At 36.4% G+C, this 27,098-nt stretch overlaps 1 protein-coding gene across 4 annotated transcripts; it reads left to right on the plus strand.

Moving 5' to 3' along the window:
* The first annotated feature begins 1,938 nt into the window (after positions 1–1,938).
* On the plus strand, positions 1,939–18,970 carry LOC138707813 (uncharacterized). Of its 4 annotated transcripts, XM_069837768.1 has the most exons (5): positions 1,941–2,072; positions 2,421–2,518; positions 11,049–11,137; positions 11,743–11,923; positions 16,795–18,970. In XM_069837768.1, the coding sequence occupies exons 2-5, from the start codon at positions 2,429–2,431 to the stop codon at positions 18,067–18,069; spliced, it is 1,635 nt and encodes a 544-aa protein (XP_069693869.1). In that variant the 5' UTR covers positions 1,941–2,072; positions 2,421–2,428; the 3' UTR covers positions 18,070–18,970. The 4 variants fall into 4 exon arrangements, with proteins under 4 accessions (XP_069693878.1, XP_069693861.1, XP_069693869.1 ...); XM_069837777.1 differs by lacking the exon at positions 2,421–2,518 and having other exon boundaries at positions 1,939–2,072; XM_069837760.1 differs by having other exon boundaries at positions 1,940–2,518.
* The last annotated feature ends 8,128 nt before the right edge of the window (positions 18,971–27,098 follow it).

Below are 27,098 nucleotides of genomic sequence, written 5' to 3' on the forward strand. Positions count from 1 at the left end.
AATAAATTTAAATATAATGGTTCAACATTTCGTGCGCCATTCTGTATATACATAGGCCTATATAAGAACACACACATACAGCAAATGATGAAGAATGATACCAATAGCAGACAACAGAGAAGTGACAAGAAAATTCAATATTCGAACTTACGAAAAATATGAATGGCTACAATGTAAAAATGGAAGGAATGGGCCTGAACATCTGCAGACTTCTAATACATGAGTACAGGCTGTTACAAAAGAAACATTACACTGCTTCCATTCCTCAAATGAGGTATAGAAATTCTTATACATTCAGAAATTAAAAATAAATAGGCCTATTATAGTCCAGACACATGATCTGAAGACATCAATTCATCATTTCAAGCACAGAAACTTAATCCTAAACAAAAGCAAAAAAGATGTTTTGAATTCAATATTTTCTAACGTCAATAGAAAAAAAAAAAAAAGGTAATTTGCTAGGAGACGTCGTTGCATATAGACCACTTTTACACTAAACCTAAAATTTGTTTTTGAAAGATATACTAAAGCCCTAAACTAACCTAACCTAACCTTTTCCTTAATCTGTGATAGGTTACGTTAGTGTTTTAGTATACGTTGTATACACTAAGGTTAGGTTTAGTGTAAAAGTGGTCTATATGCAACGACGTCTCCTAGCAAATTACCATAAAAAATGAGTGCAGACAAGTTTGGGGGGCAGTGCCCCCCCCCCCATAACTCCACCTATGACCTCCTGGTCATATTACTTTTCAGTAACCCCACCCGTAAGGGAATGCAGAGAAAAATATACCTATACAAGATAATTTCATTATCATGTTACCACACTATCACTCATCACCTGGCAACCCTGTGTGTGTGTGTGTGTGTGTGTGTGTGTGTCTTTTGCGAAGATGTAGAAACCCAATTCACATACAGGCCTATTTAAAAATAAATGTTTAAAAGATCACATACTTTCCGCAATAATAGATACAGTCGCGTCAATGCATTAAATAGCGTTCTTCTTTTTCTCTTTCCTCTTGTTTGTGGGGGCTTGAGCCCCTTAGCTCCCCAAGTGTGTGTGTCACTGATTAATTGTAACAATGAAAATTATTGCATTTGTTCGATTGTTGCCATCTTTTTGTTTCCTTCGGTGCCACAAACCTACGGATGAAGAACTTTTGAGTTTTATTTTCTTGTGGCACCATTTCTATACCTCTATTCATTAAAAAAAATATATAATCCTCTGAAACTCCACCGTGACTTTTGGGACAGACTGTACTATGTCGCTGAATTGGTTGGAACATTTTTTTATTCAGTTGAAGTCAATTAAAAAGTACCGGTACCTAAAGATTTTTTCAATTTTTTAAAATTGTCTACACGATTCTCTAGGCTTTGCTCCAACTATTATTCTAATTGCTATTTTTTGTAATGAGAATATATTTTTATTATCTGCAAAATTCCCCTAAAATATTACCGGTATTCCAAGACATTCATAGTAGGCCTACCAATAATCAAAAGCTTAAAATCATATTTTAAAGTTGCAGTATTGATTGATAATAGCCTAGATCATAGTATATGATCTAGGATAATAGCCATTAATAACCCTGACCTTAACTATCGTACGTAATTTGGTGATCATTTGGGATTCTAGCACATATTTTAGATGAAAAATGTGAACAATGTAATGAAACCATCGAAAAATATCTCATAGCTTCCAGTGGTATTCGTATTGATACTATTTTCGAATTTTGCAACATTATTAATTAAACCTGGTTGTCAATAATTATATGCGACAATAGTAAATACTCTGCTGAGGATATTGCCGTATACCAAATATATGTACGTATATGACACTACATTTTCTACATATTTTATTCTCAGCAAGGAAATATTCGAAAAGTAAGAACAGTCCTTGATTTATTTATTGTTATTGGCACACAGAGCGCTGCAGATTGCATTCAACAGAACAGCTGATTGGATGGATATTTTCCTCCTGGTAGAACCAACCACGCCCACTTCACAAAAATGTTTATCAAAAACAGTTCACATATAGACCTATTAGTTGGCCTGGAATGCAGAAGCTTCTTTACCTGGTGTGAGCTCTTTTAATTTTAACAGAATACCTTTATAATGTACACTAAAGCGGCCTTGATTTCGATGTTGGTGACATCCATAAACGAAAGTAATATTATTATATTTGACGTATTCGAGGAAGTGCACTAGCTTCCGCATTTTTAACGCCAATGCATGTGGTGAATCTTGTTTACATTCAGAAGTAATTGTGTTGTGCTGTTTTAAATTTGTTTTAAATCGAGGTTAGCAAGCGTCATCTACACGGTAATGACATAGCTATGCTAAAAAATTGTGCTTGACATTAAAGTGCTTGTGTTGCGGTTAACAAAATGAAGTAACCTCTAGTCAGTTGTGTTCCTCTGTAACAGTTTTTGAAATGCCGTTACAACAAATCAGCGTTTCTCCACTTGACTGGGTAAAAGAAAACACAAACACAAATTCTCAGAACCAAGATTGGAAAGTTCAGGTAGGTAATAATGTTAAATTACAATACGTTATTTATTGTTATCTTAGCTAATTTTATGAGATTGTGTATGTTAAAATTCCCTATTAATTCATTCATTATTCATTCTTACTTGACCTTCAGATTAACTGGGGCGATTATACAAACTTCAATATTTTTACATTCTTGTAGGTTACGAAGTTCATTTCATCTACAGTATTGTAGTCACCTTTGTAGAACATATTTAACCTAGATGTGGATAAAAAGTAGGGTTCACTTTTAATAAATGAGCCTGTAGCAAAAGTAATTTGGTAATTACCAGTAATTTTAATTTGCAAAATTCATAGTCTTGCATATTTTAAAATTGGGGCCTAAGTGAAATGTTATGTGTACAAATGCGAACGATGTGGACATCTAATAGGCTATCCACAAAAATAACATTAAGGGTGAAAATATTTATTTATTTAGTTTTCATAGTTTACCCAACAACAAGAAGGGTAAACTACTTACAAATAACAAAGACTACGACACGTGGCAGCAAGTAGTATAAAACGATGTCGGTGTAAATATGAATATGTATAGAAATAATTGAATGACTCAACAGCATTTATTTTAGTCAATTGTACAAGTAGCTCTACTTCTATGAGCTCAATATAGGTCTGAAGTCTATTAATTATGTAGATTAACAACCTCGGTTTATATCATAGACAAATAACAGATATATCGAGTAAAAAGGTATGACAAATAGGTTATAATTGTACTAATTCCTGTGTGGAACAGATTTGTTATGTCTCCGTAGTTGTGTTAATATATAGGCAATTTGAACATGTGTTATAAGGAAGGTAATTTATTTAAATGTCTATAGCCTATTAACCGATTTGGGTGTGTAGTTAGTTGATAGGGCGTTATTTTGCATGTTACAAGATAGGTAAAATTAGAAGAGGGGGTTGGAGGGGCTGTTAGGTTAACTTAGCTTAGGTCAGGTCAAGTTAGGCTAGGTTAGTGTAGGTGAGCTAGGTTAGCATTGATTTGCTTATTTTATGATTTTTAATTTATTTTATGTAGAATGGTTAAGAATCTGAAATTCATATAGACAAATTATAGAGAGTCATCTTTTATACGATTTCTGTAGGCCTAACTTCTTTCACCTTTCTTGGTAAATCACAAGTGCTCCTAGCCTGTGATTTTGTCGCATATTAAATCCGCTGTTCCTAGGATTTTGCATCCTACTTAGTCATTTCATAACTCATAGCAAGGAGGAACCTGGGTAATGGAATATAAATTTCGTGTCGATTGTACTGCTAGGCTAAGCTGGCTCCATTTGCTGTACCGTGCATTTCTCTTCAACCATCAGATCCGTACATCATACATCTTGACATCTGATGTTATTTAGGGATTGTTGCAAAATTACTATTATTCAGTTTATGAAGTATGGTAACTTCAAATTAATTGAACATAATATTTTGTTTCTACCAGGTTGATCCTTTGTAGCTGGAATTTGCATTGTAGTTAGTAGGCTACTATGAATAGAACAGTAAGTATTTATTATCCGTAGACCACAGAAAACACGGCCCACCAATAAATAACACATTTTAAACACATGACTTTTTTTTCTTTGTAATTATTATGTTTTCCATATTGCTACTAAATCAAAACTGATTTGTGTAGTTGTCTATAGTTGTGTATGTGTTCACTTGTTTGTTCTGTATCAGTACTAAACGAACTTATCTGTTTTTCAAATTCTTCAGCCTTTCACGTTTCTACATGTGTGAATGAAACAAAGAATACATGTTGAAATCTTAATTGAGATGTCTTTAAGATCTGGGTCTCTTTGCCAAATTATAAATCTGAGCTCTAATAATCGTATAGGCTATGTCATTTTTTATCAGATAAATCCTACCTAGTGTAAAATTCATAGGTTTTCTCCCCTTGTCACAAATGAAGCATTCAACGTTTTATAACTAGGTACAGATTAGCATCATTATTAGAGAAAGCAAGGAAATGAAGACCTGTGTGTTGGATTTATTACAAAGAGTCCTGGAAAATAACTCGTTCCATTTCATATGTCAAGATGAGCATATTTCCTTATATAGACCTAGTCATGATTTTCACATGTTGCATCAACCATTGTCTACTTAGCAAAATATTATGTCATATTAAAAGACAGGTCTATTTATTAATAGCTCGTGGGAAGTAAAAAAAAAATTGCAGTATAGCCTATATGTTCAATAATATATCACAATAATGCTTGTCTAGTTTTTAAATTTAATTTCATTTACTATATTCCATAGACCTTAATCAATATTGAAGAGTGTGTGTGTGTGTGTGTGTGTGTGTGTGTGTGTGTGTGTGTGTGTGTGCGCGCGCGTGCGTGTGCGTGCGTGCTCGTATGTGTGTCACAGTACATCAGTTGTTCTTTTTTTTTTTTTTTCTTATTTTACTTGGTTATTTAACGACGCTGTATCAACTACTTTATTTATTTAGTGTCGATGGGATTGGTGATAGCGAGATGGTATTTGGCGAGATGAGGCCTAGGATTCGCCATAGATTACCTGACATTTGCCTTATGGTTGGGAAAAACCTCGGAAAAACCCAACCAGGTAATCAGCCCAAGCGGGAATCGAACACGCGCCCAACACAACGCGCAAGTGCCTTAGCCAACTGAGCTACGCCGGTGGCTCAGTTATTCGTAGATTTCAAATAGGCATATGATTCGGTTAAGAGTGAAGTTCTATATAATATTCTTTTTGAATTTGGTATGTTCAAAAAACTAGTTCGATTAATTAAAATGTGTCTCAGTGAAACATACAGAGAGTCCGTATAGGCCAGTTTCTGTCGGATGCTTTTCCAATTCATTGCGGGCTAAAGCAAGAAGATGCACTATCACCTTTACTTTTTAACTTTGGTCTAGAATATGCCATTAGGAAAATCCAGAAAAACAGAGAGTTTTGGAACTGAATGGGTTACAACAGCTGCTTGTTTATGCAGATGACGTGAATATGTTAGGAGAAAATCCACAAACGATTAAGGGAAACTCAGCGATTTTACTTGAAGCAAGTAAGGGAATAGGTTTGGCAGTAAACACCGAAAAAACAATGTATATGATTATGTCTCGTGAGCGGAACATATTACGAAGTGGAAATATAAAAATTGGAAATTTATCCTTTGAAAAAGTGAAACAATTCAAGTACCTTGGAGCAACTGTAACAAATATAAATGACACTCGAGAGGAAATTAAATGCAGAATAAATACGGGAAATGCCTGTTATTATTTGGTTAAGAAGCTTTCATCCTCTAGTGTGCTCTCAAAAAAGCTGAAAGTTAGAATTTATAAAACAGTTATATTACCGGTTCTGTATAGTTGCGAAGCTTGGACTCCCACTTTGAGGGAGGAATGGAGATTAAGGGTGTTTGAGATTAAGGTTCTTAGGAAAATATTTGGGGCTAAAAGGGATGAAGTTACAGGAGAATGGAGGAAGTTAACAATGCAGAACTGCACGCATTGTATTCTTCACCTGACATAATTAGGAACATAAAATCCAGACGTTTGAGATGGGCAGGGTATGTAGCACGTATGGGCGAATCCAGAAATGCATATAGAGTGTTAGTTGGGAGGCCAGAGGGAAAAAGACCTCTGAGGAGGCAGAGAGGTAGATGGGAGGATAATATTAAAATGGACTTGAGGGAGGTGGAATATGATGATAGAGACTGGATAGGGACCGATGGCAGGCTTATGTGAGGGTGGCAGTGAACCTGCGGGTTCCTTAAAAGCCATTTGTAAGTAAAAAAAGGGCTATGATAGCCCCAGCACTGTGATCTAAAAGATCTATTGCACTACTCCTAGCATTTGTGTTAATGGACTATAGTGTTATTGGAGTCGCAAAGAGGTCACTATTTTTGCACGAAATGGTTCCTTTTTAGGTTGGAATATCATGCATGCCAATGTTTGAGTATATGCTTTTCACTGTTACACTGTTCTGCAAGATTGTGTTTGGGTGCTCCCATGAATAATGTAGAATGTCAGGTATGTGTGTATATATTGGAAAGATGCAGCAGTAAGCAGGGAAAGTAACTTTAATATTGCACTTTTAGTTCTATAACTTGTATTGGTAGTTACTGTGTTTATAGCCTAATTAAGTTATGATAAATCGATCATTATTTGAGTGTGTGTGGGATGCAAGCGAACTAAGAATGTGATGTACAAAGAGAGAGAGATAAATGTTTCCATTTTATCGTACTTCTGTGATAATGTATTATTTTCCTATAGCAGAGGTCTCCAAAATCATATCGTCATTCATGCTTTCGATGCTGCCCACCGAACACAGTGTGCTGTAATAAGGCTAGAGAAGGGGAAGAGATTCGTACCTCAACAGATGGGAGCGACCAGTGGGGGATCGCGGCAATGATCTGCTTAAATTTACAAATAATAACATCGAAAGAATAAGAAATATCATACGTTTGTATATTATTTTGACATACTATGAAGCTGGAGCCCCGTCTGTTGCTATTGACACAAGCCATTGCAAATTCAACCTCATCTGTTCTATGGTTCCTTTCAGTGTCTGGAAAAGATTTTCTCCAATTGTATTTTGTAATTACATCTAGAAGACATTCAGACACAGTAAAATATTCATTAACTTGTAAGTTTGGATGAAAATGGCTAGGTGAGCTTTGTCATTTCTATCTGTCCAATGCAAGTGAGTAAGCTACAGACTGGTTAATTGTGGTTTCGACTTCAGATTCAATTACATTTACAATCTTGAAATTCCTTCTCTGAACTGTAATTGGAAACAATTTAATTATCTTAAATTTTGACTTTGTTCTGGACACAGTATTTTAGTAACGCCCCGTATGCACGATTTTACAAATAATGCTTCTGTAAAGGGTTCATTGATTTTCCAATATTCCAAGCTAGAACATAGCTAGCAAGAAGCTTTTTTTTTTTTGTTTAAGACTGAGGATACGTGTGTGATTTGTATTTGTATTTTCTTGTTTTATATTATAAAAATATTTGTAGTCTACGCATTTCACCTAAAATTAAACAAAAAACTATAAGTATGTCATGTGGAACTGAGTGTAAACATATTGTAATATACTGATTATTATGTATAACCAACAGTTATACAGATAGCCCCAAAATAAATTATTTTCACATGTCCAACATACCTGTAATTGTATGATATTCTTTGTGAAGAGTCGAGTAGTGTCGTCGCATGTTGGATTTTAACACAGCCTACAGAATTTTCGAACAAATTAAGCATTTCACATTCTCCTCGCTAACACAAAAAAAAATTCTCTTCCTATTCATCCTTGAATGTACTACGTCCATGATTAGAAGACATTGTGAAACGGTGGAACACTCCGACTAACACAATGATAATGGCAGTCCGCCACTGCTCTTCGTTTGCGCATAAACATTGAGTACAGTACAGATGGGGATGGGTGAGGCGGAGCGCGCTCATTACGTACTGGCTTCGGTTCCGTTCAGGGGCTTACTAGCGAGTACGCTTTTGGAGACGTCTGGCCTATAGTGTGGTGTAGTCCGAGTTCAGTTGGGTGTTTATCCAGCATAATCCTGTTTTGTATGGCATGCAGACAAAAATGGTTGCATTATTGCAGGAACTTCAAAATGCTGTATTTATTTTGTGTATGAATATAGGTACGGTAAAGATTACACAAATTTTTCTTCGATTAACCATTCATCCCAGCCCATTCATTACAGCAGATAATCGAAATTCTACTGTATCTTTGTACTGGCTTTGTGTTGCTCTTACTAGATTTGTTCCAGCACTGTTCGGAATCGATTCTCAACTGCCTATTCATGCGCAGTTGCTCCATGTGGATTCCAACAAGACTAGAACTGATTGCGAACCGATTCTGAACTGTCAATTAGTACCTGTTCTAACGTGCTTTAGAACTCGTTCGGAACGAGTGAAATTGGTTCTCGAAGAGCAGGAACTGGAAATTCTCAACTGTTGACGCATGCGCAGATGATTTAATGTGAAGTCAGGTTAATGTGAAAGCAGATTAAAATAAAAAAATAGCCCATCATGAGTGATTTGGAAGGTGATAGCGATATATTTGACGAAGAATTGAGTTCGGAAGATTAATATAATTTTAATATGAGAAGAAACTCCGAAGGCCTTGAAAGAACAGTTCAAGAAACGTTCCAACAACATAAAATTCCGAACTAGTTCTGAAACCATACACAACTGGCGCATGCGTCGAAAAAAGTTCGGTATTAGTTCGTAAAGCGTTCTGAATTGCTTGTAGGAACAAACCTACTATAATATGTAAAGGGAATTTTTGCACAACAATACATTTCATAACTGATTCAAGTTAATCATATAAAAAACTTTTATACTGTAATATCGAAGAAGGAAAAAGCCGTATAACTTAAGCTCTTTTCTTTCGTCAGTAACCAAGAGTAATACAAACAACACGTACTACACTATTAGAACCCGATCGCAAACTCGTGGCACCTGCGCGAAAGACGAATTGGCATCCACTTACGTGGACTCGCCCAAGAGTCTTGCTGGGGGGGGGGGAGTGTTTGAATAGTACCACAGTCTACTATATACAGTCACGAAGCTTGAGTTTTGAGGGTGCTAGAAGCAATAGACTGTGACGGTATTATTTTGCATTGCCTGTAATGAGGCGATATTAGCGATCCTAGTGGTGAGCAACTATCTAATGTTTGCATATTTACTACGTATTGAGCTTCGTGACTGTATATACTAGACTGTGATAGTAGAGCTGAGACGAGATGTTATGGCACCAACCTGCGCGAAGTTTTAAATTGCCGGCCAGTAGGGTAGAGGAGTGGGGGTTGTTTGGGTTACTGTTCTCAAGCTCAGAGCGGCAGGCATATCCGTTTCATCTCTTTCTAAAAACATTCGTCTTACCTTAGTATCACCACTTTCCTACTCAAGAGTTCGAAGGTACCTAATGGAATTACGCCCGCTATTCCATCTTTATATTCTTATTCTCCATCCGAATCAGACGACTGACCTGTGCTGGAATCAGATGTCCCAAAGTTTATGGAAATGTTCTCCAAAATACTGCCCATCACGTGCTCACTTTCAATGTAATTGTTCTCTATTTTCTTCACATAATCATACACTGATATCCATTCTTGGAAGAAGCGATTGCAGAGTCGGCCTCTGCTTATGCGTAGCGTAGAAATTATAGATGAGACTTATTAGGACTTCCTCATCAAAACTGTCTACAGCTGCAACAATCTTCTTCTTCGGCTATAATATTTCCGAACTGGAGAAAGAATCTGTAGTTCCTGCCTCAATATTTTCCCCTTATTTCCTGATTCTTTCCGAGGTTCGCTTTGAAATACCATTGGCAGCCAGTATTCTTGCACACATGCTTTTCAATGGAATTGGTATTTCATTTACAGCCTCTTCTGATATGAATTTCCATACATTGTATGCTATTTCATGTCCTTGACTATGAACTACTCTATTATTTCACACCTTAGACAATGCCATAATGAGGGCGCTCAGAAGGACAATGTTTTCAGTATTAGCAATAATGGTAGTAGGAGAACGATCTGAACACTCGGAATGCCAGTAACCAACTAACCCAACACCCCTCCAGGTGAGTGTGAGGGCGAGTCCAAGCAAACGAACTAAAATGCGTCCCTCGCGCAGGTGCCATAACTTCTCGTCTGGGCTCTACGCTCTATGAGTGAGCAGTCGCCCACACACACAGAACCCCCCCACTCCAAAGCCTCAGAAAGAAGCTCGCGCATGTTGGTGCCACGAGTTTGCGATCGGGCTCTACACAGGAATGCACTTTTCGAACGTCATTCTGTTCTTCCAACATTATTAGTTCTACTAGGCCTATCATTCCATTTAGAGCTGTCCAAAGCTTTAAGCAAATATTACAGTAACCTTTAGAAGATTAGTCCCACGATAATTATTATTGCGTCAGTTTCTGTAATCATTTTAAATTCTGCATGCCCACAAAGTCTCGATCTATTTTAACTGGTTGATTTTAACAAAATCATGCAGATACTGAAATGAAATGATTGTATATTTATTAATACTATGCATTATACACGTTTTATCACTTTTCATTATAATAGTCGTACTCCATTTAAAAGCATTGTTCCTAATGTTCCACTGTAGCTTTAAACACGTTCCTAAGTACAGTTTAGATCTTGAAATTAGTTGCATTGCTTGTTGAATGCGAAGTTTTACTGTAGATCCTACAGATCACTAATCTGGAGCTGTAGGAGGTCTACCAGAATGTGTTTCATCTCCAACATCTCTTATTCTCTTGGACGTTTTGACGAGAATATGGATATTTGCTTCAGTTGGCTCAGGTTTCGTAAATTTTCGAGTAAATTATTCTGCTCGCTTTTCCACAAAGTTAAACCATGTGATCTTGCAGAAACAATTTTGTTTTTTTCTTGTATTGTAAGCATCGTCAGAGATTATCCTGTAACAAAATTGTTACCGGTATCATAAAAATGGAACGAGACTTTCTGGGTGTGCTGTATAGGCACTACTTTACTTCAAAAAATTTTCTGTATTTCCAGGAGCCAGTTTTTACAACTACAAGCCAGCATCCGCCAGAACGTTGTGCATCACAAGCTTCAACACTTTCTAACAACCATGATATCTGTAGGTGGGTACCTATAAAGTTCCTTAGATTACCTTAATTTTTTTTTATTATTTGGCTTGAAATGCTATCATCATTCCATTGTCTTCATTCATTCCTTATATATTTCAATTAATTTTAGTAAAAAGGATATTTGTTTTCATTTTTGTGTCATCCAAGTAAATGTACGTGATACATACAGAACGAGGTTTCTTAAACAATTATAAGACTGTCTTTCACAGTAAAGATGCTGTAATAACAGAATGAAGTTTTTACTTTTCTTCATCCATCCTAACACACGAGAAACACGTCCACAGATATCATTCTGCAGGTTTCAGACTTCATGTAATAGTAGCAGCTTGGAATGAGATCAGTGAATATGAATAAATTTAAGCAACCTTCATATTTAATCTGACAGTTTCCAAGTGATTCATTTACATGTATTGCAGCTATTGGATGTTGAATCATGTCTTGAATTACAAGATCATGTTGTAACTCTCGGTTAAAACACTAAAAAAACTACATCATAATCATAACTTTCACATGTAATTCTCTGATATTACGTACTGTATGTGTTGAACTTGATTAATATTGTCTTCAGATTTGCCTGTTTATTTAACTTTGTATTTCAGAATTTGCCATTGTGAAGGGGACAGTGAGGTCCCCCTCATTGCTCCGTGCTACTGCGCAGGATCCTTACGCTTTGTTCATCAAGCTTGTCTCCAGCAATGGATCAAGTCATCGGATATCCGAAGTTGCGAGCTTTGTAAATTTCAGTTCATTATGCAAAGCAAAATCAAGCCTTTCAGCGAGGTAAATGTTGTCTATTTATTATTTTACTTCATAAAATAAACTCACTTCTGCCTCTTACTTTTAAAGGAAGAATTACGTGTAGTCTCATTATATTCAGAGTATAGAAATGCAGGGGGCGATATCTCAGGGCATGCTATGCTTGCTGCACAAGCCAATATTTTCGTAGAATGTGTATTTCTCAAAATGGCGTTATGTACATTAAAATTTATTTTGATTTTTGGAATACTGTCTAGGTGTATTACCATCCGGAGGTTTCACACCACAAGTACCGCAATGCTTGCTCGTTTCTCGGAGCTACAGGAAAGATGTAGAAATAGCGAGAATATGATGCGCGCGCAAGTGCCTTCCTCCTTAGTCCGTCCTAGGCGCACATGCTTCTGTTATGTGTTGTTTGAAGCTCTGGTCCGAGAGCTACACCAACGACTATTTAACGTTACACAGAGCAGTATTGATAGTGGGAATGTGCGAGTGCAATGTAATTGTATGAGCGGAATGCATGTGTTAGCTGCTGCATGTATTATTAATTCTTAAACATTAATTTGAAGTATTGCAATGAGTTCGGAATTGTGTGTCATTGAAGCCTTATTATTAAATCCATTTTCCCGAAGGACTATTCAAGAGAAGACAGACATTATAGAGAATATGTGCGCTCGTTTAGTGCATCTCAACACAGCAATGTGCATTGGTTGACAGGGTCGAAAAAAACTAAATAAACTGTTTTGTTGGCCATGTTTGTTATATTATATCGAACTTCTACATCTCATAAGCGAATATGATCCATGACTCATAATGATTTCATAATTATAAAATAAATTATTTATGTGGGTCTTATTATTTTTATTAATTATGAATTATTATATCCTCGCATCTTCCCCTATGAATAAAAGAGCAAGCCTAACTTTCGTGACTAGCATTCGCCCCTGTAGAAATGCATACTAATACTAAAATTCTGAATCTGTATGTAGTATAAGTTATCTTGTAAAAAATAATGTTGAGCATATTACTAGTTTTAGGTTCTAATGACAGAGCAGAGTGGGTTGCTGAAACTGTTTTAGCAATTGTGCATTGAAACCGTATTTTAAATATTGTGTCTGCTTAAATGTACAGCCATGGAAACATAAAGTGGCTGGTTATGTTTTTTGAACTGAACCCGAAATGGTACAGTTATTATTAACATAAATCCAACATGCATATTGTAACTTTTAATTCAAACAAGAATGTAACTTTCATTCAAAACAACAATAATAATTACTTTCTACAATTTAATTTAAACACTCCCGTCAACAATGGGATTTCCACTCCACACAGCAACACAGTATTCGTTATTGCACTCCACAGACGACAATGACAATTCATTTGGATTATTACAAACAACAATGTACTCCTAATCTCAACTAATGTTCACAAAGCACTATTTACAATACAAAACTGTCAGTTCTCAGTTCGTTTGCCTTGGCTAGTTCTTCTAGCTCAGTCACTCAAGTTCACTGTATCTCGAACCCAAGACCTTCAGAAACGGTCCACTGAACTTCGAACTCAGGTCCTCCAACTGCGGTCCACTGCACTCGAACTCAGGACTTCCGGCGACAGTCCACTGGCCAAGATGCACCCACAGCTGCGAACACACTCAAGTCGAACTCCGGTCTCGAAGCTGGCTTCACTGCTACACGAGGCTGACTGGCTTGCTGTCCAAAAACTAGCAACGACTGGTGTCAGCTCACTTGCGTCTCCTGTTTATCACTAGACCATAGTTTCGAGAAAGTACGATGCTCGAAATTTCTATAGATGCCCAGAAGATGGCGCCTCTCGACTTTCTGGATTTCTCCCCTCAGTCGCAACTGCTTTACTTCCCCCCTCTCCCTTCGTAACGTCCACGCCGCCTCCTCGCGCCCCCTCTCCTGCCAGGCGCGCACGAAGTTCCCCGAAGCACCGAGAATATTCGGCCTGCTGTCACAATATAAAGAATAATAATATAATTAAAACTAATCCTGATGTTGCGTTGTATAAGAATATGTATCATAATCAAGATTTAGAATGTTGAGAAGCCACATCTATATGTGTAAAGGTTGTTGATTGAAAAAATAGATATTACAGATAATATTAACCCTTAACCAGACTGATAAGATATTTTGTTTCTTGAATATGTGCAACATTGCTTAATATTGTGTGTTATTCTTTGAGCTATGTTTTCTTTGCCTTTCTTTAGGTGTCCTGTAGTGTGATTGTAATCTAAATCTGTTCAGTGCATTCTGTTTCTTATTAAAGTATGTAATTATTGTCTGCTATATTTGTCTGTCTCACAGACCAGTATATCTTATTACACAGTAGTTCAATTTCGATATTGTTGTATGTTTTGTGTTTAATTTCTTTTTGGTAATTAGTTTTTATCATGCCCCATAGTATCGCAGACATATCCTGCTATGTCAGTTATGCCCACTGATCCTAATTTTCGGAAAATAATGCAGCAATAGCTAGAAGATGAAGATGAAGTTGGTGATGAAAGTGAAATAAGTGATCCATGCTACCACAGAAATGAGAGCGGCCTACATGAACTTCATTTGTCTTTCACGCACACAATGGTACAATTGGCGATGCTCAAAATTCAGTCAACTTCTCACTGAGGTTTTAATTATCGAAGTATAAAAAGATGTGCGCTTTGAGATATACGTGATAAACAGTTTCACAAGAGATTCATATCAGACAATATTATAGTATTGTATTGAGGTAGCAGCAGCAGTGAATATTTCGAGTATGTTTCGTATATATTTTCGTGTTATGACTTCTGCAATAATATACTCATCCCTCGTAAGGTTTTTTACCTTAAGGTTATAACACAGTCTAGTATATACAGTCACGAAGCTTAATACTTACTAAATATGCAAACATAGACAGTTGAAATATGCATCCATAGATAGTTGCTCACCACCAGGATCGCTACTATCGCCTTATCACAGACTCTTTCCCTAGCAGACCATAAAATGTATTGTACTTTCGATATCGTGTTCTTTTGAAAAAAATAACATCTTCCTTCCACTATTGAAATATGAAATACATAAGGTTTATATATTATTTTCATAAAATAATATATTATATTCTATAAATTCACCTTCCTGGATCTTTTGGAAGAAGGATAACTCTAACCTATTTTTCTTACAATTTATAGTACTACAAACGTCTCCTTGTCCCATATCATTATTAAAATTATTGTATTTTAGCCATTTACATTTATTACAACCGATAACGAACATTTCACAGTTTACATAGCATTTTCACAAAAATGCGAAATACGTCACATGCTTTTTCAATCTAGACCAGGCCGTAATGTTTGTTCGGGTTTTCTATTTCAGTGTATAGAGCTCAGTGAACTATAATATTATAACTTTATTGCTTATCATTGCTAAGCTTTATTTAGTGTATTGTGTCCATAAGTTCCGTTTACTTCTTGTTGCATAATATGTTGCAGAAATAATTACAAAACTGTGTTATTTTAATGTGAAGAGAATTTTATTTGTTAACATAATCTGTTCGCGTCAACATTTCAAGTTTAGAATGGAAGCTATTTTGAGGTTTAATAAAAAAGAATTTATATTGTGATTTCAATTTAGCACATCTACCTTCCTTAATTTTAGACAAAACATTTACCATACCACTCCTATGAAATTAGTGTACGTACAATTGTGTTACTTCGTCTCTTTTAGTAGTAGATAAATACAATAATTCAGTACTCAATTGTAGTATTAAAATACAGACAAATTGAATGTCCGGGGTATCATACATGACATTATGCTTAATTATAATGTATGATTGCGAATTTAGGAATATAAGTTAAATATAGTAAACATAACCTATAATTTTCGTATGACTGGCAAGGCATTGGAGATCACTAAATTTAGACAGAAAGGGGTAACTGGTACAGTAAACATAACCTATAATTTCAACATATCTAAATTTCCGTGCGCTGCAATTGAAAATTATTGAATCGTGCATAAATGAATGTACAAGAATTTCACAATATTTAATCGAAATAAAGGCAGGTATTACACATACAAACAACGTAATTTTCACACCATAAATAATATTACATCTTAACTCGGAAGTAAATTATGTCTGAAGTGTCTCATAATCATTGTTTTAAATTTGATTAATGGAATTACACTACATTTTAGAGAAACATATGTTACTGTTTATGCATTCCAACTAATTTATATGGTTGAAACGCCGCCCTTCGTGATCGGGTTAAGTGAGTTACATGGTCTGCATTACGGCCTGTATTAGATCACGATGGCTGTGGCACAGTCTATTGTTCCTAGTACTCACAGCGCTCCAAGCGGCTAGCAACTATTGCGAGATTTGCAAAAAATCATCCCAAGCTTCGTGACTGTATATACTAGACTGTGGTTATAATATAAATAGTAACCTTTATAACAACTTATTTAATATTGGATGTTTCCTACATGAAATCAGGAAATAAATGTTTCGTTATTCCTCTCCCTTAAAATATATGCTTATTTAAAAGCCCTTTTCGGTTAAAGAAGGTGGTAATTACGCGAGTAAACATGGTAAGTTCGCGAATGTCTGTGGTGAAATGTTAAAAACAAATAAAGGTTTTTTAATTGAAGTTATTATTAGCCTTCCCTCGAGACCAATAGGCTGAATGCGAGATGTTTGTTTCCAATTTATCCACCATGTAATCAAAAGTCTCCACTGTCATTCTTGTATAGGTCTACTTTTTAAACTTATATGGAAACTTCCTGAGAATGGGATGAAAATGATGAAATTCTCCATAGCTATTCTTACGGTATACTGTTCATAAAATGTAATTAGGTTGGATGTTCATAGATTTTGATTTCATTCTGTGCTTTTGATTGCAGTGGGAGACACTTGAGATGTCTGGTGTGGAACGCCGCAAACTGCTCTGCTCTGTCACATTTCATGCTGTGGCCTTGACGTGTGTCGTGTGGTCATTGTATGTCCTGATTGATCGTACAGCAGAAGAGATTCAACGAGGTCTTCTCGAATGGCCATTTTGGACTAAGCTCATTGTTGTGGCTATTGGTTTTACTGGAAGTCTTGTATTCATGTATATCCAGTGCAAAGCATATCTGCATCTGTGTCGGCGTTGGAAGGCCTTCAATAGGGTCATATTTGTTCAGAATGCTCCAGAAAAGGTTGCTCTGCCAACGCCTAATTCTCAACCTCCGTTGGCAAGGGAAGAATCTCTGTTAGTATCAGAAACTTGCTGTGGTGTTGTAACGTCAGATGATGTTGGAAGAGGAAAGCGAAGAGGGAATGAGTTATCTAGTGCAACCACTGTAGATTCAGCTTTCCACGAAGGAAGGAGAAAAAGCTCAAGCAAGAATAAGAGCGAAGAGAGACATGAAAAATCTATTGCTGCTGCTGCTGCCGATAACTTACTGTTGACGCGGGCCGACTATGGAAATGAAGATGTACTAAAGAGAGTTACAGTAGTTGATAATGGGAATAATTATCAACATTTCGTATCCAAATCTCGTGACGGTTGTGATATTGGTGATTTGAAAGACAGTAGTATTCAAGACAGTGTCGCTAACGCGTCGAGCAGGAAGTATTCATACGATGAGCCATCTCATATACTTGCAGATAGCAATTTGACTGGAAATGAATGTGAAGAAATGAGCCATCTCCTTCAAGATGACCGGCATTGTGAAAGTGTGCGCAGAATTGGTGGGAGTCATCAGAGTTCCAGTGGGTTTGTGTTTCTTTCATCTACTCTTCCGCCTCCACTGACCAGACAAGTAGATACGGAGGTCAGGGGAAAATTCAGAGAAATAAACATACCAAATACGTCCACAAGTTGTGCTGTGAGTTCGAGTAGCAGTGAAGAATCTTTTCACTCTCCCTCGATACAGCTGCTGCAGCAGAATCGAAAATCACTGAATGGTGCAGGACTGCCACTGAAACAACCGCAGCAGCAAGCTCCCACGTTGCCTGCAAGACCTTGGACTGTCGGTCCTTCCAACTCTGCCGTCACGTGGGTGACCGATGTGGCGTCTGAACGAACAACTGGACTGCCAACAGCTGCAGTTCGAGTGAAGTCTTCTCTTGGGTCCCAGTCACCTTTGCTTTCTATAACTGCAGGAAATGAAGATCCTGCGAATGAGAAATGATGACTGCACAGTTGTACAAAATTCACGAGGTTCATGAAAATTTTGTTTGAAATTATTTATTATAGAATAAGTTACGTTATAAAATTAGGCCTATTTATACCATTATGTAAATGGTGTGTCGATATGTAAAAATAATAAGTTTAAGTACAAATTTATAAATCTATCTAGAAGGTTTTCTCGGGGTGTGGTGCAATGGAAGAGAGATTTTATCTTGTGGTTGCTGTGGTAGTTGCTGTACCAAATAATACGGTATATTCGAATTTGTCACGCTTAACTAAGATGAAAGATTTAATTACACCGACATTTTGTACTTAAACTGTAAGTACTGATACTTAGTTCCCATTTGAACTAGAAGAGGGGTTTAATTCCTGTGTGACTGAATCTCAAAATTAACTTGTTGTACTTAATTAAAAGTATCTGTGATGTGCATGAAACAGAAATACTTAATAGTTCTGCTAAGCAGCTGTATAGTTCTGCTAAGCAGCTGTAAGGGAAATAATTTGATTTTTCACAATAAATTAGTGCAATTTTTAAGAGTCTTAATTAGAATTGCAGCTCCAATGTACGTCGAGGCATAATGTTAAGCTGGATGTTTTGTGTTAATTTTTATATTGGTGCCAATATTGTAACTGAATTAAAGTTATTAGTATAAGAGAAGAAGTTGTGTTGATTTTTACAATGTGCCAAGCCTATAACAAAAACTGGTAGCTTTTGCAATACAGGAAGACTTCATTTATGCCTTTTTATGGGGGTCTAAAGAAAAAAAAACGCGTGAGAAAAATGTATAGCTGAAATTTAATTTATGGTATGGCATGGTATTTCAATTAATGATCCTAACACTTCAGTCCTCTGAAATATTGTAATTCAATAACATCCGAATATATTTTATCTTTTATATCACCTATTATGTACTTTTTTTTTTCCACTTCTTTTTTTCATACTGTTTAACAACCCATCCAATTTTGTGTTCATTTACCTAATGATTCAAAAAGTAAGGTAACAAGAGCTCTCATAGGTGACATATTCATTCCCCCTCTTGTTCGAATTTTCCATCAGGACCGCAGCAGCAGACGACAGCTTTGTCACGCAGCCATTAGATGGCGCAATGTTGCATCAGACCCTTGCAATATCAGTTTTAAGGTGGCTGTGCGCACATAAACATGGTCAAATATGTTGTTGTTGTAGTTTTCTAATGCCAGGCGTTTGACAATAAAGTCATTTGACCTCTTGCACTCCAATATTTTTCAAAGATATTATCATGACCAGCCACTGAAGCACAGATTTTGAGATGTTCCGAATCCATTTCTTGGTTTGAGTTGCACAATGGGCAGTTAGGGGACTGATATTCCAATTCTATGCAGGCGTTTGGCCAAACAATCATGGCCTGTTGCCAATCTAAATACAGCTACAGACGATTTTCGTGGTAAATCGGGAATTAACTGTGGATTATGATGCAGAGTTCCATTTTTTTCCTTGAGATTGTGTTATCAAATTTTGTTTGTTGAAGTCTAAATATGTAGGTTTAATAAATCTCTTCACAGAGTAATACGTAGATTTAGTAACAGGTCTAAGTAGCAGTGCTGCCCTTCTTTGCTAGTGCATCCGCATTCTCATTTCCCAGGATTCCACAATGGGATGATATCGATTGGAATAAAATTCTTTTATTGAGTGATATTAATTGAGAGAGCATTTTAGTTATTTCTGCTGTTTGAGATGAAGGTGTGTGTTCAGAGACTATTGATAGAATAGCTGCTTTGGAGTCTGACAATATAACTGCATTCTTTAATTTATTGATGTGAAATAGAAGATTCCTGAAACTTTCACTTATTGCAACGATTTCTCCATCAAAACTTGTTGTTCCATATCCAAGAGATCTATAAAGTGAGAAGAGACAGCACGTAACACGTATTGTTAAAAATGTTGTTGTTGTTGTTGGTTTCTAATGCCAGGCGTTTGACAATAGTCACTTGACCTCTTGCACTCCAATATTTTTCAAAGATATTATCATGACCAGCCACTGAAGCACAGATTTTGAGGTATTCCGAATCCATTTCTTGGTTTGAGTTGCACAATGGGCAGTTAGGGGACTGATATATTCCAATTCTATGCAGGTGTTTGGCCAAACAATCATGGCCTGTTGCCAATCTAAATGCAGCTACAGACGATTTTCGTGGTAAATCGGGAATTAACCGTGGATTTTGATGCAGAGAGTTCCATTTTTTCCCTTGAGATTGTGTTATCAAATTTTCTTTGTTGAAGTCTAAGTAGGTAGATTTAATAAATCTCTTCACAGAGTAATACGTAGATTTAGTAACAGGTCTGTAAGTAGCAGTGCTGCCCTTCTTTGCTAAAGCATCCGCATTCTCGTTTCCCAGGATTCCACAATGGGATGGTATCCATTGGAATACAATTCTTTTATTGAGTGATATTAATTGAGAGAGCATTATGGAAGTGCGTAGTGTGATCGGCTTTTGTGTCTGAAGGACACTCACCAGCAGAAATTATCAGCTTTTTGAGATGTATATTGCAAAATGGCATTCCAGTGAGACATAGATAGATTTATTGATATTAGTTCACAAAAGTAAAAAACTTAATACAGATCTATATACAAAAGTAATTATACATAATAAATATACAATTTCCTAAACTAATTAATTTATCGGAAATCTCAATAATTTATTGGTTCAAACTTGCACTTACGTCTGGTTTTAGTGCATGTTTAAACCAATCGTGATAACCATTAAGACTTTAAACCTTATTTATCTGTGCCTTTTCACAATTTAATTGTAATTTTTAGGTCTTATTTTACATAATAACTTATTATTTCAAATAGGTGAGCAGATGTCGACATACTGTAAGTCATGAGCCTGAAATAGCTGAATCTGTACATTCCATATGTAGGTTAATCTTTATTTCTTGCAATATTTTCTCGTCAGCAGAATCGTTTGCATAACTTCTATAAAGACTACCGCATACCTGTTTAAACACAAACTTGACAAGTTGCTTACATAATCAACCTCAATTTAGTTTCATCATTGTATCGCATGCACTCATTTTCGATTCATTGCTATTATGATGACTAATAAATTTATTATAAATGCATTCTTATTGAATTTAAAATATAGTAGTTAACCAAGCTATAAAGTCAAATTATCTTCTGAACCTTTACTAATTAATATAGCTATCGGAATACATCAATAACTTCATTAATTCTCTATTTTCAATTTTTATTATTATTTTAAAATCTTGACGTTATTCTAATTTTAGGAAAATTTAATTTTTGTTGATGCCTATCTCTTAGTAGGTAGTTTCGTTCAGTATCTATATCCTTGATTGAATTTACTTTATTTCTGTTAAAGTTTCTATTTGTCCTTTTACCTCTTATTAACTGTTCGTCACCTGCTTCTACCTCATCAATAGGTATCGCACAGCTCCTCCATATTCCAGTGAGACATACTGGATCAAACTCCCTACAGCCCCAATCTGGTACCCTGTGATTTCCATCTCTTTGGATGGTTGAAGCATTTGGGTGGTAAGTGATTCAACACTGATACAGCCATTCAGCAAGCTGTCATGACATGGCTTCAGGGACTTGATGCAGATTTCTTCTATGTTAGCATCGGTGCCTTGGTTTGCTTTTGGAACAAGTGTCTGGACAAGCATGGTGACTATATTGGAAAGTAATGCGTATTACTTTGTATCATATCTATCTGCGAAATAAAGTTTGTCCGTGAGAGCTCTTGTTACTTTAGTTTTTTAAGCAACCTCTTATCACCTTCTCTGTTATTAGTTGTTGGTCAGTCAAGTGCATTTAGCTATTTAAAATGGTCCCCAATGGGTAGGAGTAAGTTTTTTTTAGTCCAAAGTATAGATGCAACTTTTGAAATTTCGTGATCCTTATATTTCACTAGCAGTCGATATCTGAAACAATTCCCACTGCAGTTTCTAATAAACATTATATAAAGGATTGAAAAAGTGGTAGTGTAATTGTTCTAAGACAGCGTTTCTCAAACTTTTTTGAATTTCAAGTGGGGACCACTTTTTTAAGTGAGAACAGTTCTGCGGACCACCTTACTCTTGTTCCCTTCAAAAGCAAATTTATCATTTTTGTAGTATGTTTTAATATCAATATACTTATATTTTAAAATAGAATTAATTAATTTAATTAAATTAATTTTATGTATATTTTTTATTGGGTTATTTTACGACGCTGTATCAACATCTAGGTTATAATTTTATATTAGTATTAAGTAATTAAGGTAATGTTAATAGAAGAAATTCATTTTTGTTTCTTTAATATTTGGATAACCTTTAACTTATTAACTAAATAAATAAATGTTGATACATTAATGAGATGGATGAGCCTGCCGATTCTTGCACAGTTGTTCTATACTTGGATGTATGCTGGTAAGCTTAAGTTGGAGATCGTCACATACATCGAGTCGATTTCGGTAGCCTACTTTGTTTTTATTAGAGTTAGTGATGAAAACCCTTTCTCACACAGATACGTAGAAACAAACTGACTTATAATCTCTAAAGCACCATTGTACAGTTCACTGTATTCTTTCTCATTTGTGATGCGGTCCAGAAATTAACCATACCTTCTGCTTGGAATTTCATTTTAAGTCTGGTCTCATTCGAGAGTTCAATTAACTGTTCTCTTTCAATCAATGAAAGCTTGTTAGTTTCAATATCGCAATGAAAGTGATCACGAAACCATGAAAATTGTCATATTTACTTGGAAAATAAGTTTCTAATTGTGACCTCAGAGTTGTATTATTGGTGTACGATGTACAGTACGTGAGCATTTCAATGTGCAGACTGGGTGTCGGCAAAGCTATAAAGAAAGTCATAAATACATGAAAAGGTTCGATCCTCTGTTACGAATTTGGTAGTCCCTGGCTGGGTTACAGGGGTGGCGGCAGATGTGCAGGGAAAAGATGGCGAGAAACACCACGTTCATAGTTCTTTAAATCCCTCTTTTGTTGTGGAGTATAGAGTGGGAGTCAGTAGATGGATAGGGTAATAAATTTTATAAAATGTCAGTACTGAGAGAAAAAGTGAAAGACGATTGCCATGTGTCATTTCCAAACTCTGAGATTTTCATCTATAAAATAATACGCAATTCGTTAGAATTTATATTTTTTTCTTTTGCCCTTTTTTGAAGGACCACAAGGGCAGACCTTGAGGACCACAGGTGGTCCGTGGACCATAGTTTGAGAAACGCTGTTCTAAGATTTTTCCATATGATCAATATGTGAAGACTCCCTCAAAGAAGGTTGTATATCATATACTTTTTCATATGATATACAACCTTCTTTGAGGGAGGTCTTCATGTGTGTTGAGCCCTTAAAACTGACAAGTTCAAACAGTTGATAATTACAGTGTTAAAATTGTGCTCACTACATTGAAGTGTTGTAAACTCAACATTTCATCACAAGCTTACAGAGTCTGATGTTATTGGATCGCATTACATGTTTCATTGCAGCTGCTGACTTTGGAGTGGCAGGGTACTTTTTGCCCCCTCAATTTATAAAGCCAGGAGGTCCCCCCCCCCCTCTCAGTAAAATTACAGTAATAAGGGTCTTCGCCTTTCCAAATAATTTGAAGTCAGATTCCTTAGATTAAAAGAAAAGTAATTAATTTGTTTGATAAATGAACTATTTTTATTTTAAATCCATAGAGGAAGGGGGTCAGCTGTTGCAATGGCCATGTTAGTGACGCAGTTCACAGTGCGCCCCCCCCCCCCTCCCTTTCTTTCCTCCTACATTTGATGTCGGTAAATTGTCACACATGATGCAACTGTAACTCAACTTCTTTGTCTATGATCCAAATTTTTTCAGTTGCTTTAGCAAAGAAGGGCAGCACTGCTACTTACAGACCTGTTACTAAATCTACGTATTACTCTGTGAAAAGATTTATTAAATCTACATACTTAGACTTCAACAAACAAAATTTGATAGCACAATCTCAAAGGGAAAAAAATGGAACTCTCTGCATCATAATCCACAGTTAATTCCCGATTTACCACGAAAATCGTCTGTAGCTGCATTTAGATTGGCAACAGGTCATGATTGTTTGGCCAAACACCTGCATAGAATTGGATATACGTGGTACAGTCATTAAGTTCTAATACTGAGCGCATAGTGGCATTGTGGTGCACTATAGTGCATAGGTGGCGCCATGGTATGATACCTTGTCAGTTAGTCTCTCGACCCAACAAGAGACAGTTGAGTGCATGCTCTGTAAGTTGAGTGCATGCTCTGTAAGCAGAACTACGGTCTTTGTTGTGACGGTGATTTGAATGCGCGCGTCGGAACTCGGGTATGTTGCAGTTTGAGCAACGGGCAAACGTCATGTTCTGTCAGAAATTAGGCGAAACTGCTATAACCAATCATAACTGGAGACGAAACATGGTGTTTCCTTTACGATCTGCAACTGAAGCGACAATCCGCCACCTGGAAAACGCCATTATTTCCACGACAGAAAAATCCGCAACAAGACAGGTCAAAAGGCAAGGTGATGCTTTAACAGTTTTTTTTATTCAAATGGAATTGTTCACATAGAATTCATCCCACAAGGTGCAACTGTAGACAAGATCCTCTACAAAGAGATTCTTGGCCGTTTAAGCAATTCAATTCGTCGTAAGCGTCCTGAGCTTTGGCATAGGAAGAATTGGCTGTTGCTACACGACAACGCCCCTGCACATCGCTCCATCCTTGTCCAAGAGGAACTTGCAAGGCAACAGGTCGCTGTTTTGCCATACCCTCCGTACTCACCTGATCTCGCACCATGCGATTTTTTTTCTCTTTCCCCTCATGAAATCAATCCTAGGAGGGCGTAATTTTTATGCGGCCGAAAAGGTCATGACTGCCACAAGAGAAGCCGTACGGCATCTTCCTGCCAACATCTTTCAGCGGTGCTTCCAGCAGCTACACCAATGTTGGCAGACGTGCATAGCGGCCAACGGCGACTATATTGAGGGAGGATGTCGATCTGTTTAAGTGTACGCTGTATCACGCGGCATCTACTGAGACATCCAGATTCTTGTGGGTGCCAACCCTTCAGGCGTCAGTGTCAGAACTTAATGACTGTACCACGTATCAGTCCCCTAACTGCCCATTGTGCAACTCAAACCAAGAAATGGATTCGGAACACCTCAAAATCTGTGCTTCAGTGGCTGGTCTTGATAATATCTTTGAAAAATATTGGAGTGCAAGAGGTCAAATGACTTTATTGTCAAATGCCTGGCATTAGAAAACAACAACATTTTTTCAGTTCATTTCAAATGTGTCTCCTATTGTGATCAAACAATCAATGCTCAAGTATGAACAAGCACAAATAATAATACAGAATTAATACTTCAGTTAACAGTATTAGACTTTTTTTTTTTGCCTAATTTCGGTTAAAAATTTTTTATTAATGTTCAGCATTTTTCATAAACAATTAAATTTGAAAGTAATCATCAAATTATCAACATTCAGCTTTAGTGATCGTTTCTTGTGGTAATTGTCATTGAGGGTGTGTGTTTTTTAAGTGATTGATGATTGTGATGTAACTGTTGATAATGGATAAATTTCTAATAAATAAAACTGTTCAAAATAAAAAAGGAACATAATGATGAATTGGCTAGTAGTGGCAGTGAAACTAACAGTCTAGCTCATGTTCATAGTCAGTGCAAGGACCATTGACCGACCGGTGACAAAGTAGTGAAAGGAAAAAATAATGCATAACAGCTGTACTTATCAACCATCTTGGATTAAGTTAACTTCCATGGATATTATATGAAGCATTAGAGGATGTTATTTTCTGTAATATTTCAAACAATTCGGCGCCTATGAATGTGTAGTACATAAAATGTGTACAAAATACATACAGAATTATATACACACTTCTATTTACTTCACAGATCATTGAAAATGGCCTTCTCCTACAGTAAGATATGCCTCGCATCGCTTAAGTTATTTGACACTTTCTGCAGTCCAGCTTCAGTAATATTGAATTGTAGGCCTATATCTTAATTTGTTTTTTGGTCTTCTACAGTATGGGAATTATTTCGGTAACTTTATCTTTGAGGTTTCTCTCAAAGATAATAATCACATGACCAGCTGATCTAGAGTTACCACAATGAAAGAATCGATTTGTGATGTTTCTAATGGAAGTACAGGGCCAGGGCATGAAATTACTGCTAGTAGCATTCCCCTCCCCCTCACCACGAGCACGAGGGCAGGTAGGAAAGATTTTGTGTTCATTACTAATAAACACGGAAGTATTTACAATACAACTAATTTAAGGATCTGTGTGGCAACGCCATCTTCATTTGCCAGAAAAGTGAGTGACGAATTCAGTTTCTGTTTTCTGGCCCCACTAGGTAGAAGATAGAAGGAAGTTAAACAGACATTATGGAACTATCAGAAGTCTGTTCTTTGCTTGTGATTCGTGTAAGAGGCTACAATCCTGTACTAATTATCCAGTCACCAAAAACTGAAAATATAGCGTTCAGCAAAGCTTCATTTCTCATTCTGGCTTTCGATTTCACACAGTCCATTCTTCTCCATATCCACATCTGAAATGCTTCTAGTCGTTTCTCTTCACTTCGTTGTAATCATTTGCATTGACTGTAGTATACTTAATATTCATTAAATTCATAATCAATGGTGTATTTTTAAACAAAAAAAAGTAACTTTTATCAGTGAGCACCATCTGTTTGATTTTTCTACATTTATACGTGTTATATACATGGTGTCCCTAAATCGCCGCCCACTTCTTGAAGTTATATCTCGTAGTTGTTTATGGCACGCTGGTAATGTTGATTGCATGTTACAGGGCTTTTTAGGGGTGGTACAAATTGTGTTCAGTTATGAATTGTCTCTCCTTAGTGGTGTGTGTTCATCAAAATAAGTTGTGATTATTCTGAATATGGCTAATGAAAATACGTTAAATTTAGTGGAATTTAATGTATAGTTACTACAGCAAGTGCAAATGGTTTGTTAGTATAGGGGTATTCCATGGAATTGCTATATCACATC

Source organism: Periplaneta americana, chromosome 1, assembly GCF_040183065.1.
Source record: "Periplaneta americana isolate PAMFEO1 chromosome 1, P.americana_PAMFEO1_priV1, whole genome shotgun sequence".
NCBI classification, from domain to species: domain Eukaryota; kingdom Metazoa; phylum Arthropoda; class Insecta; order Blattodea; family Blattidae; genus Periplaneta; species Periplaneta americana.

What these genes read in the sequence shown, in the direction of transcription:
- LOC138707813 (XM_069837760.1), top strand. Translation starts at nt 2,429, where the DNA reads ATGCCGTTACAACAAATCAGCGTTTCTCCACTTGACTGGGTAAAAGAA. An exon ending in ACCAAGATTGGAAAGTTCAG is followed by an intron (nt 2,519 to 11,048) that starts GTAGGTAATAAT and finishes CTGTATTTCCAG; the next exon opens with GAGCCAGTTTTTACAACTAC. An exon ending in AAATCAAGCCTTTCAGCGAG is followed by an intron (nt 11,924 to 16,794) that starts GTAAATGTTGTC and finishes TTTTGATTGCAG; the next exon opens with TGGGAGACACTTGAGATGTC.